General features: G+C 35.3%; 1 protein-coding gene across 1 annotated transcript in view; it reads left to right on the top strand.

Moving 5' to 3' along the window:
* The window catches only part of LOC105111246 (uncharacterized), a gene marked incomplete at its 3' end in the record, with an annotated part of 17,620 nt that extends 6,178 nt beyond the window's left edge, over nucleotides 1-11,442 (top strand). The window contains exons 4-7 of the mRNA XM_011006559.1: nucleotides 5,108-5,114; nucleotides 9,911-10,009; nucleotides 10,484-10,735; nucleotides 10,829-11,442. Coding sequence (XP_011004861.1) covers nucleotides 5,108-5,114; nucleotides 9,911-10,009; nucleotides 10,484-10,735; nucleotides 10,829-11,442 — 972 coding nt within the window. The remainder of the gene's footprint in view (nucleotides 1-5,107; nucleotides 5,115-9,910; nucleotides 10,010-10,483; nucleotides 10,736-10,828) is intronic.
* Between the last annotated feature and the right edge of the window lie 2,264 nt (nucleotides 11,443-13,706).

Below are 13,706 nucleotides of genomic sequence, written 5' to 3'. Positions count from 1 at the left end.
ACTTGGTATATATATTATTTGGTAGAAAAAATATTCTTTTCCTGAGGAAGATGAGTTGATTGTTCGTAATATTTGAGAATATAAGGCAAGGATAGCTTTGAATCAACAATTGACACGAGCTCCCAAGAAAGCCATGTCAAAAGAAAACACTACAAATATTATAGATTATCTTGATAAAGGTCCTGCTTAGATAAACAATGATGACTGGAATCAAATGATCAAAGATGTTTGGTCCACCCTTGAATTTTAAAGGAGGTTTGAATCTACTAGGAAGAATCGATTAACCAAAATAGATAGCAAAATAAACACTTATTCTGGAGGAACAATGTCATTTGCATCATATCGAGCTAACATGGTAAGGATTTTTTTTTTAATGATTAAGATTTGTATATTTATCTTTTTTAATATTTATTAATCTTGAAAGCAAGAGGAAGCTGGTGGAAAAGAACCTCCATGAGATGATGTCTTTTCAACTTTGCATCAAAGTACTAAGCATTCAGGTAACTTCGTCGACAACAAGTCTAAAAAAGTGGTTGTATGTATTTTTATTTGATTATTTCTTAATATAACTTAAGTATTATTTAACATTCAAATGAATTTATTGTTGCATGTATTTTATTTGTAGGAAAATTATAAAATGGAGATGATTTCAAAGTATGGAACAAATAGGAAAAATCATCCTTTATTTGATGGAGTAGCTTGGTGTGTGGCTTCAGGAGGAGTTACAAAGGGTAGGGGATATGGTGCACCTCGTATGCCAAAATCTATAGTCAGTGCAAGCTCTTCATCATATTCCTATTTAGTGGAGTTATCATATCCCAGTTCATCGTATCGAGCATTGCAAAAGGAGATAAAGGATAAAGAAAAAAGATGAATTTATTCTTGAAATGAAACGACAGATGGATTCCATGAAAGAATATCTTGTGAACAATCTTGGATACCATGGTGGGACATCAAATATTGACCAAGGTATGCCACCATCTTTGACTCCATCAATATCGCCACCTATGCCTCCTCAGATAATGACACCTATGGTTCCCACATCTTAACCAATTTTTCGACCTACATCTCAACCTTTATATCCTGATCAATCTTGTGTGGATCCACAATATCATGGTTCGTCTTCATAACCAGTACCATGATTGCATCTTTTGTTGTTTTTTTATTGTATTTGAACTTAATTGTATTAATCTAAGTTTAACTAAATTTTTATAATATGAATATTATTTTTGTTCTATTTTTTATTAATGATATAATTATTTTTAATATTAAATTATGTTGGTTATATATATTCTAAAACTTTTAAAATATCCATAATTAATTTAATAAATAAATAAAAAATAATATAATCACAAACGGATTCTCCGTTAATAATTATAACTAATGCATCAATCAGCAACGGATTTATCCGTTGCTGATTCACAAAACTAGCAACGGATAAATCCGTTGCTAAAATGAGCAACGAAAAATCCGTTGTTGATTTTTTAACGGAAAATCTGTTGCTTACAATTAGCAATGGATTAAAAATCCGTTGCTTACAATGAGCAACGGATATCTATTGTTAATTATAAGCAAGGGATAAATCCGTTGTCAAAAAATTAACAATAATAAATCTGCATCTGATTTTTACCGTTGCTGATTCCATTGCTAAATTGTTTTAGGAATGAATTTTAGTATTACTTGGAGTATTCCCCGTTGCTAATTACTATATTTTTTAGTGGTGCATTGAAGGCAGAAACGCAAAACGCGTCTACCGCGGAAGAGAAACTCTCATAGCAGAGAGAACCTAGAGAGAGCACTGAGAGCTCTTTTATTTTTTTTTATTTTTTTTTTATCAAATGTAAGTAATTGTTATAGATCAAAACAAAACTAAGCTGAATACCAGCGCGTCAGAATGTACAAGTAACATATATACATAAAGAGAACGGGCTCCCTTAAACAAATAGTAGCAGAGCTAAAGCTTAAAATTTTAGAAACGTCTACGTAACGTACCATGTTATAACCAACAGCTAAAACCCAAAACGAGATAACATAAAACTCAACACGCATTGAGAAAACAGTAGCATCAAGGACCGCAGCACCGTCATTGGCATATATCAAAGAAAACGCAGTCATAAAGATGGAGAAGGAGGGTCAGATTCCTATTGCCGCCCCGAAAACTTATTGGCCACACCATACTGAGTCTTAGCAGATTCTCTACCTTTGGAGATAACATCCACATCAGTAGTTTGGGTCTTCCCTTTCTGCCCAGAGTTGACCACAGTAGGTGTACTAGTAGCCAAACTTCAGCTGCGCGTCATGTACTGCTTCTAACTCCGGAAGGCTCCCCTCCCTCAGCTACAACCACATCCTGCGTAGAATCATCAATAACATGCACTATAGACGAGGGAGCACAAGGCATAACACCTGGAATAGGGGAAGCTGCATCCTGGCCACCTTCAGAGATTTTGGCCTTTGTACGTCCATGCACTTCAGCCCATCTATCTACCACAGTTGCGACTTCAACCGTATAGGGTCCACACAATGCTCACCATGAGACATGCCGCCAGAAGCCTGCTGTTGTTCTACAGCAGCTGTCTCACCAAAAGGGCTAGAGCTAGAACAGCCAGGACTCCAACTGAGCTTCACAGGAGTGGGAGCTATCTGAAAGTGCTTCCTTCTCTTATTACCACTAGTTTTGGTGCATATTGAGACAGTATGGCCAAAAAATCCGTTAGTGTTTACAAAACTTAGGAAGGGACTCATAATAAGGCAGTGAGCATATCATACGGGAGAGGTTTACCATTATTGACACTAGCAATCTTAGACAAGCAAGTTGAAAACCAGCACTTAAGAGGGAGATTAGGGAATTTAACCCAAACCGGAACCCTGGACATATCAGTAGCAGCAAAATCAAAGTATTCAGACATGGATTTCAAAACCCTAGGCCTTCCAAAGACTAAGGACCTCCATTCAGGATTGCAAGCTTATCAGCTTCATAATTGAATTTATAGATCAACCATCCATCATGAATGGTTAACTTGGCATTGCATTTCCAGTTACTGGAAATAAGGACGTTCAAAGCTATATATCCAGGAAATTGACCAACAACATATCCAATAATGCACAATTTCCACATATCTTGATTGCTGCCTAAATCATCATCCAACAAAGGACAGGATGCAGCATAGTTGAAATAAGGCTAATGAACTAATGATGGAGTCTTTTGAAAGTCACTCCTATCATCAACATTAGGGTTACGAATACCTAGTGAGGGGTTAGTAGTAGCAGGAACCCGACTATGTTCACTAGGAGAAGCACCTCCAACAACAGCTTCCTCGGTACAAGGGATGTATGGAGAAGTTGCACCAGGAGGAGCAGGGACCTAGAAGGTCTGGGAACCGAGGGACTCCGTTCAGGGCCTGGGGAGTGCCCACTACTAGAGCCAGAGAGATGAGAAGAGTCATTTTCATCATCAAAATAAGGTACAACAGACACTGGGTCAGGACCAGAAGGACCAAACCCATCAAGAACATCACTAGAAGGATGACCGGTCTTGACAGTACGAGGACAAACCCCATCAGGGCCAGAGCTAGGAGAGACAAGGGAAGGCGCTGCTAGGGCAGGAGCTTACTTATCCTGCATGGCAAGGGATTTACCCCGATCCTAAGCCCTAGCATTTCGAGAAGAGCTAGACGAAGGTCGCGGAAGTTGATAAGAGCAATCCTACTGAGCAAAACGAAGCAACGAAGATATCTTCTTGGATTTCGCCATAGGAAACCAGAAAGATTCAAAGAAAAAACACAATCAGCCAGAGACAACAATCGTCTCATCTGAGGTACTTAAAGTGTGAACACTAAACGCACCCACCAGTGAAAGAGGGAGCTTCCCGCTCTATCCGAGAGCTTCTCTCTTTACTGAGAGCTCTTTCTTTGTGGTACCTGCATTTCTTAACCCAGGATATCATGGTTAGGGGGGCGAATATGGCTTCAAGGCCTGCTTACAATGTTGAAAGCCTTCTTAAGATCTACCTTAAGGGTGTTTGTTTTCTGGAGGTATTGAGAAGAAAATTGTAAACAAGTTTGCAGAGAAGATTGAGAAAAAATTCTTGTATTTCAATTTTTGCATTAATACAGTAAATTCTGTTTTTATACACATTGCCATTGCATGTAATTGATTCTACTATTTTAAAAATCAAGATTATCTCATTTATCTATTAACGGAGGATTACAATTCTTACACATATAAAAAATAATTTGTAATAAATTTATAACAGTAAAAATTTTAATTGAATTTATAAAATTCCTTTTATTTCTTCATTCTTCTTACTATAGTATGCATAGTCTTCTTCCAAAACTTCAACCATAAGTAATCAGCTTAGTTTTCAATAACTTTTTCTAAGTTATTTACTACTTTAACTCTAAGCTTCAATTTTAGTTGCTTGAATCTATTTTTAGACAATGCTTTCATAAAGATCCGCAAGTTGTTCTTCAGTTTTGCAAAACTTCACATTAATTAGCCTCCCTTATAAAATAATACTTTCTATTTATGTGTCTTGTTTTTAATGGAAAACAAGATTTTTGGCTATTGAAATTGCTAACATGTTATCACATAACAAAAGTGTTGCCTTAGCTTGCATTTCACCAAAATCATCAAGAACAAACCATAACCAAATAGCCTGAGTAGTTGCTTCAAATGCTGAGACATACTCAGCTTCTATAGTTGATAATGCTATTGTGTTCTGTTTCATAAAGGACTAGGAGAATGCTCCACTTCCAAAGATGAATGCATAGCCCAAAGTGTTCTTACTATCATCTTCACTTCCTGCCCAATCTGCATCACAAAATCCAATAAGAGTAGTTGATTGATCCCTTACGTATTCAATCCCATAATTGAGAGTTCTTTGCATATATCTTAGGACCCTCTTTGTAGCTCCCATATGAATTTTGGTAGGTCCAGTCATGAACCGTGATAGTAAGCTTGCAACATACATCAGATAAGGTCTTGTTGCTGTTAAATATAGTAAATTTCCTACTATTTTTCTATAAATCCTTCATCAGCCAACTCACTCCAATCCACCTTCTTCAGTTTCTTACCAGTGGCTAAGGGAATGGAGACTGGTTTGTAGTCATCAAGTCCAAACTTACTAAGCAAGTATTTGGCATATTTGCCTTGATGAATAAATACCCCTTCATTGGTTTATAGTATTTCTATGCTAAGAAAATGATGAAGGAGCCCAAAATCAGACATCTCATACCTCTACATCATTTCTAAACAGCCTTTCACTATTGCCAGTGTACACAATGTCATCAACATAGATTGAGACAATGATCAAATTCCCTTCCAAGTCTGACCTTGTATACAAAGTAGTTTCACTTGTGCTCCTTTTGAATTTGCACATAGAGAGGTATGCCTCGATTTCACTATATCAGACCCTCAGTGCCTGCTTTAGTCCATATAAGGTCTTTCTTAGTTTGTAAACTTTGTGTCCAGCATTCTTTACTTCAAACCCTTTAGGTTGTTCGACATACACTTTTTCTTTAAGGACACCATTTAAAAATGTTGACTTAACATCATACTAAAACAACTTCCACCCTTCCTGTGCTGCAAGTGCAATGAGAGTTCGAATTGTGTCCAGCCTTGCTACTGGTGCAAAGGTTTCATTGTAATCAATTTTGGATTTCTATACATATCCTTTTACTACAAGGCGAGCCTTGTGTCTTTGTACTATTCCATCAAGATGAAGCTTAGTTGTATACACCCATTTCACTCCCATCACAAGTTTATCAATCAGTCTCTCCACCAATTCCCAAGTATTGTTCTTCTCTTTCACTTCCCAATTCCTCTTTCATAGCCTCCTGCTAGGCTTTATCTCCAAAAGCTTCTTGATAATTTTCGGGTTTTATAATGCACATGCGACACCTTACATATATATCTTCCAAGATTTTTAATTTTACTAGCTAGGTGTAGATTGCTGACTATTATCATTGTCAATATTCTCTGCTAACTCTCCAACTATAGAATTTGGATGGCAATGTTCAACATTATTGGGTTAGGCTGCAACAGAGTGTTCTTTAGAATTTTCACCTTCAACTTCACCTCCTTCAAGATTAAGAGACAAGTGGCTTTGGTTCATCATACTTCTTTCCCAATTCCATGATCTATCTTCACTAAAAATCACATTTCTTAAAAGAACAATCTTCTCGGATTTCAGGTCATATATTATATACCCCTTCTCATAGCTACCATATCCAATAAACACTCCTTTTCCAACTTTGCTATCCTATTTTTGCCTTAAGTGATGATAGGATATGAGTGTAGCACAAGCAATCGAACACCTTTAGATGCTTGACTCCTGGCTTTCTTCTTGTGAAAGCTTCAAATGGAGTCTTTTCAATAACTATTGTTGTATAACATTTGTTTTGTATATACATAGTTGTATTCATAGGTTTTTCTCAGAAGATTACTAGTATTTCTTTCTCTATTAGTATGGACCTTGCCATTTCACAGATTGTTCTATTTCTCCTCTCTACATTCCATTCTATTGAGGATAGTATACAACTATCAGCTGCCTCTCCATTCCTTGTTTTACACAGAATTCTTCAAACTCATTTGAGGTATATTCACCACCTCTATCACATCTCAACTTCTTCAATTTATATCCACTTTGTAGCTCAACAAATGCTTTAAATTTCTTGAACATATTTAATGCATCATATTTGTTTCTGAGGAAATACACCCAGCACATTCTTAAGTAGTTGTCAATAAATATGATAAAGTATTTATTCCCTCCTACATATTCGTTCTTCATTGGTCCACACAGATCAGTGTGGATTAATTCTAGTGGATAGCTTGCTCTTTGTCGAATTTCTTCTTATGATGTTTGCTTGAAACATAACTTGCACATATAATTTCTACTTTTATCAGAATAAGAAGTCCATATACCATCTTTTTCTACTGCATCTTCTTCATACTAGCAAAATTCAAGTGTCCCAGTCTTTTATGCCATATCCAGGAGTCCTTAATCACTGAAGCTTTCCTTGCTGTAGGTGTGATGGATTCAAGTGAAAGTGGAAAACATCAATTTCCTCCCATGATCACCATTACTATAACATTATTGAGGCTTTCATCATCAAATATTACTGCTTTGTTACCTCAAAAAGAATATGATAACTATGCTCCATCATTTAGCCTACACTCAATAGATTTTTATCTAATCTAGGAATAAGTAGTACCTCTTTTATGTATCTTTTCCCATGTTGAGTTTCCATAACCAATGTGCATTTTCTAGTTGATTGCACAAGGTCTCCTAAGCCCATCTTTACTTTATAGGTTATTGTTCTATCGATGTTGATTAATTCAGATTCTTAAGAAGTCATATGGTTGTTGCAGGTACTGTCCACAAACCATACCTTTCTATCTTGTAGACTTGTAGAATGGCAAGTATTAAATATAGTTCTAGTGGTAACTTTCTCTTTTCTTGTATATTTTGCTAGTTGTTTGTGACTGTGACTCTCATAGTTTTTTGCAATATGGCCAAACCAATTGCATCTTCCACATATTTTTTTTCCTTTGTGTTTGTATAATCCAAAGTGTTGCTTCTAGCAAACTTGATATTATGGATTTACATTCGCTTGACTACTTTCCCAAGTAGTGTTGTTCTAGCTTGAATTGTTGTAGTTATTTAAGTTTCTATTTGGAGTCTAATTTGATCCCTTCCTGTCTTGTGATTGCTATTTTTAAGAAGATATGCCTTGGAAACCCATGTGTGAGCTATAGGCTTGATTGTTTCCAACCTTTAAACTACTAAAGGCTTTCTCTGTTCCTGTTAGCTTATCCTTTTCATCATGTTGATCCTCCCTTTTATCATAGACTTTAATAGAAGCAATGACTTCTTTTACTCTCAGAACATCAAGATCTCGTGTCTCCTCAATGATTGACACAATGGACTAATATCTTCTATTTAGACTTATTAGCAGTTTTTGTACAATTCTGTTTTCTGATACATCTTCTCCTAACGACTTTAGGTTATTCATAGTTGCAAAGAATTTAGCTAGATATCCATCTAAGCTTTCACTTTTTTACATTCTCATTTATTTAAAGCCTACTCTCACTACTTGAAGTTTTATAGCTCTAACCTTTTTATCTCTTTTAAATTCTCAACTCAAAATGTCCTAAGCTCCTTTTGCAGTCTTCTCATTTCTTATACATGGGAAAAGGTCATATGTTAATGCTCCTTGTATGAGGCTTAATGCCTTTACATTCTTGATTTTGTTTTCTCTAAAGGTAGTGGATGTTTGCAATGTAGTTAGCTCATCTTCACTCTTTTTATCGCTTGATCCAGTTGCAACCTCAGGTGATTGATGAGATTGTATTCGAACTTCTATTATGTCCTATAGATCGAATGCTATGAGGATTATTCTATTTTTACAACCTAAAAGTTGTAATTTGTGTCATTGAACTCTGGAGTTCTTAGATCTCCTCTAGCAGAGCTTGATCCTACCATTTTTGAGTAATTAATAGTTTAATCAATCTGTTTTCATAGTTTATGCCCCTTTTAGGAATAAGTTTTAAAGCTCTGATACCATGTTCATTTTTTGAAGGTATTGAGAAGAAAATTATAAATAAGTTAGTAGAGAAGATTGAGAAGAAATTCTTTGATTTCAATTTTTGCATTAATGCAGCAAGCTCTACTTTTATACACATTGCATGTAACTAATTCCACTATTTTAGAAACCAAGATCATATCATCCATCCATTAATGGAGGATTATGATTCTTACATATATGAAAAATAGTTTGTAATAGATTTGTAATAGTAAAAATTGACTATAAATGCCATAACTATTTTAATTGCCTCTTTAACTGATTTAAAAGAATTCCTTTTATTTCTTCACTCTTATTGCTACAGACTACGTAGTCTTCTTCTACAACTTCAACCACAAGTAATCAGCTTAGCTTTCAATAAATAGCACACCTTGCAAGGCCCTTGTCTGAGATTTGCTTACCTGAAAGGAATGCAGACTGAGATGGGCCAATAACATTAGTTAAGATAGCCTTTAATCTAGTCACAAGGAGCTTGGAAATGCAGTTATATATATAACATTGCAACAAGTTGGTCTAAAGTCATTCATGCATGTAGGGTTTTCAATTTTAGGTACTAGAGTTACATTGGTTGCATTAACACATCGTGGCAAATGGTTGTGAGAGAAGAAAAACTTGATAGCTGTAATAAAATCTACCCCAATTATGTTCCAGCTTTTCTTGAAGAAGGGATAATTAAAACCATCAGTGTTGAGGGTTTTGGTATGAGGAATGAAGAAAAAGACAACCTTGATTTCCTAATTAGAGATAGGGTGGCCTTATGCTGATCTTACTGTATTTGTGATGGATTTTGGGCAAATGTTGGCAACATCTACATCGAAAAGAGAGTGAGGAGGAGATAGGATTTGCTCATAATACTTTGTTGCTATGTTCCTTAACTCCTACTGATCATGAATAAAATTGTCATCTTCATCCATCAGGGTATGGATTCTATTTCGAACCTGCTTATGCATTAACGAATTATGGAAAAATTTTGTATTCCTATCCTCTAGTTGAAGCCATTGGATTTTAGATCACTACTTGAAAAAAGACTCATCCTCTTTATATAGTTATTGTAGGGTTGAGGTCTAAAATGGTTTGAGTCGTGTCAAGTTTTTGGCGCCGTTGCCGGGGAGGTAAGTTCTTGTATAAATTATAGTATTTATTTTATTTTCTCTTTTCACTTTTCTTGTATATAACTTTATTTCTTTTCTTTTGTTTCTTTTTATTTTGTTGTCTTCCTCCTTCTTTTGCTTTCTTCTTCTTTTTATTTTATTCCTACACGTGCATGAGAGTGTGGTCACGTACATCAAGTGGTAGACTTTGTAGGGTATCCTCATCATTTTCAGAAAATATGGCTGAAGAAGATAATCAATCACTTCATAATGAAAATAATGAGAATAACCGTGCTAGAACACTTAGAGACCACATGAATCCCACAAGAACAAGTGCACCATCATGCATAGTTTTTCCTCCCGATGCATCTCATTTTAATTTTAAACCAGGTATTATTCAACTTTTACCTTCTTTTCATGGCTTAGAATTGGAAAATCCATACTTGCATTTAAGGGAATTTGAAGAGGTCTGCAACACATATAATAATTTAAATTGTAGCATGAACACCATCAGATTAAAGCTTTTTCCTTTTTCATTAAAAGATAAAGCTAAAACATGGCTACAAAATTTAAGACCAGGATCCATTCGTGCTTGGGATGAAATGCAACAACAATTTTTAAAGAAGTTTTTCCCATCTCATAGAACAAACTCTTTCAAGAGACAAATCACCACTTTCACTCAAAAACCAGGAGAAACATTTTACAAATGTTGGGATAGGTATCGAGACTTGCTTAGTACTTGCCCTCATCATGGTTTTGAAACATGGAGATTGGTTTCACATTTCTATGAAGGGTTAACACCTAAAGATAGGCAAATGGTTGAATTGATGTGCAATGGAACTTTTGAAGATAAAGACCCTGATGAAGCAATGGAGTACTTAGACTTGTTAGCTGAAAATGCTCAAAATTGGGACACCACGGGTACTTATGAGGCACCGAGTAAAACTCAACCTCACACATCTAGTGGAGGCATGTACAACCTTAGGGAAGATCATGACCTTCAAGCCAAGTTTGCATCTTTAGCTAGAAAAGTCGAGGCACTAGAATTGAAAAAGAGTGGTCAATTAAAATCCGTTGAAAACATTGTGTGTCAAATCTGTGAAACAAATGAACACTCAACCAACGATTGTCCAACCTTGCCTTCTTTTAAAGAATGTCTCCATGAACAAGCCCATGCTTTAAACAGTTTCCAAAGGCCCAACCACAACCCATACTCCCAAACATACAACCCTGGTTGGAGAAATCACCCAAATTTTAGTTGGAAGAGTGAGAACAACAATGCACAAACTTCACAACCACAGTTTCAAGCACACCATAATTTCCAAAATTCTCATGGATATGCACCTCCTTATGCTCCACCTCCTACAAGAAATTTTGAGGAAACTTTGTATGCATTCATTGAAAAGCAAGAGACAATCAACACTCAACTTGCTCAAAGCATAACAGATTTTAAAGATACTCTTGCAAAATTCACATCTGCTCTCAATTTTCAAGAGCAAGGTAAGTTTCCATCTAAACCACAGCAAAATCTCAAGGAGCAATACAATGCAAATGCAAGTAGTTCCAGAAGCCAACACATGGATCAAGTCAAATCAGTCACTACTCTACGCAGTGGTAAGGTTATTGAAAAACCCTCTCTTGAACCTTATGAGAAAGATGATGAGTCAATTTCTAAGGGAAAGGAAGGGGTTGAATCTGAAAATTGCAAAGAAACGACTGATTCTCCGCCAGCACTTCCATTTTCTCATGCCATGACCAATCAGGAAGAAATCGAGGATGAAAAAGGCATCGAAAAGGTTGATGCGAATCTTTTATCAAAAGTGACAACAGATTCGACACCCGACATCACACCAATCGATGATTACTTTCCTGATGAATCTCTACTTTCTCTTAATTCAATGCCTTGGTTTGCTAAAAATATCAATTTTCTTGCTTCAGGATTTTTGCCAACTCATTGGAGTATTGAAGACAAAAGAAAATTTTTGAGCAACGAGCAAAATTTTTATTGGGATGACCCTTACTTATTCAATTATTGTCCTGATCAAATATTTCAAAAATGCATTCTCGACAATGAGGTAAGTAATTTCATTAAATTTTGTTACTCTAAGGCATGTGGGGATCATTTCTCATCAAAAAAGAGGATTGTAGAAATCTTACAAAGTGAATTTTACTGGCCCATCATATTCAAGGAGTCAGATGCATTCCGCAAAAACTGTGAAAATTGTCAGAAGGTGGGATTTATTTCAAAACACAGAGAGTCTTTAGATAATCTTCTATTGACTCTTAAGTCTCATCATAGTCAAGATAAGCATCGTGCAATTCATAACTTAGGAACCCATTTTCATAAAGAACATGCTTGGCATAGTCTTGGGAATCTGACTAAAAAAAGACCCTGTTTGCCAGTTTTTAAGAAAACTGGATGGGAAGCCTATCCCCGACCCATAGAGGGCGTTTAAGCCGTTCTTGGACGTAAAACCAAGGGAAGATGTGAGCCACAATCACAACTGCGATTTGAGTCTTAGCTTGTAAAAATTTGTGTCTTTTCTTTTTATTAATAACATAATATTTGTGTTTTGTCATTTCTTATTTTTGTTTCAGTGTGTTTCAGGTTTGTTAATGTTCATTATTTCAGGTGATATCTTCTATACTCTATCTTTCTACCTTAGAACATTGAGGACAATGTCTCGTTTTGGTTGGGGGGAGAGGGTAGTAGTTGATAAAAAAAAATTGTTTTTCATTTCATAAAGCATGTGCATAATTGTTGTTACTAGGATGGCAGAGTAAAGGAGTTCTTTTGTTAAAGTGACTCTTGAGACGCATCTTAGTAACCATTCTTAACAAGGTCTATTATAATACTTCCTGAAATATTCAGGTTTACAAACTCTCGTATTGTTACCACTTAATTCTGCTCATATACTTATTTAACATGTATTCTTAAACCTTAATTTACACACACACACTTTAACATATGATTGTGGGTTGCATATTGGATTATTACATTATTTATGTTCTTTTGTTAAAGGTAACAACTAAGGGAAAGGGATTGTATATAATTAAAAAGAAAAAAAAAAAAAAAAAAAAAAAAAAAAAAAAAAAAAAAAAAAAAAAAAAAAAAAAAAAGAAAAAAAAAATGATGATAATAAAAATGTAGATAAGTTTGGTTTCGTAGCCTCCCTAACCTAAGCAATTAAGCCCGAAGGGGTGTTTTAACACCTAATACCCTAAAGTCAACTGACTTGGGAGCTATTGGCCCAACGCTTGTTACATGGGTTGAGGAGAAAAGCTTAAGGGAATCAAACATTGCACTATCTACATATCAGTATCTGCGACCCGAGTTACTAAGCTCGTAGGGGTGTCTTAACACCTAATGCCCTAATACCAACTGGTCTGGGAGTCATTAGCTGAAAGCTCATTACATGGGTTAAAGATGCATGATGTTTTTAAAGTATATGTATATAGAGTTAAAAAAAAAAAAAAAGACAAAAATAGTAATCCCAACCCAAGGAAGTTAACCTTAAACATTAGAACAAAAATTTTGTTTTCTTCCAAGAAAAGCCCCATAATTATGTGTTGATACATTGAGCACAAAAGAAAGGTTTATTAATATCTTGTTAAGAGGTATTGAGCAGATATATAAATTTAATGAGAGTTTGTTTATCTGGATAGACTAATGGAAGTTAAATGATGAATACCTTGCTTTGTGAAATTTGCAAATTTGTTTTCTATTTTAACGCTTTGATTACTAGGGACTAGTAATAAGCTGGTTGGGGGGTGTGATTAGTACTTAAAAGTGCATTTTTATCATGGTTTTATATCATCATTTTGCACTTGAAGTATCAATAACTCCTTAACTAAAATATGTTTTATAATAATGTATCTAATAATATAAGATACCTATAATTTATGGTAAATGTCTATTTTTAATGCAGGCCTATCACATAAATGAAAGGATTGATTGATGACTTGAAGAACTTAAATTGCAAGGATAAAGAGATGGCCAAACTTAGAAAAGAGATGTCGGTGCAATCCA

Source organism: Populus euphratica, unplaced genomic scaffold (genome assembly GCF_000495115.2).
Source record: "Populus euphratica unplaced genomic scaffold, PopEup_1.0 scaffold286.1, whole genome shotgun sequence".
Taxonomy (NCBI): domain Eukaryota; kingdom Viridiplantae; phylum Streptophyta; class Magnoliopsida; order Malpighiales; family Salicaceae; genus Populus; species Populus euphratica.
The sequence above is the reverse complement of the archived record's forward strand: the minus strand, read 5'-3'. Positions and strand labels throughout refer to the sequence as shown.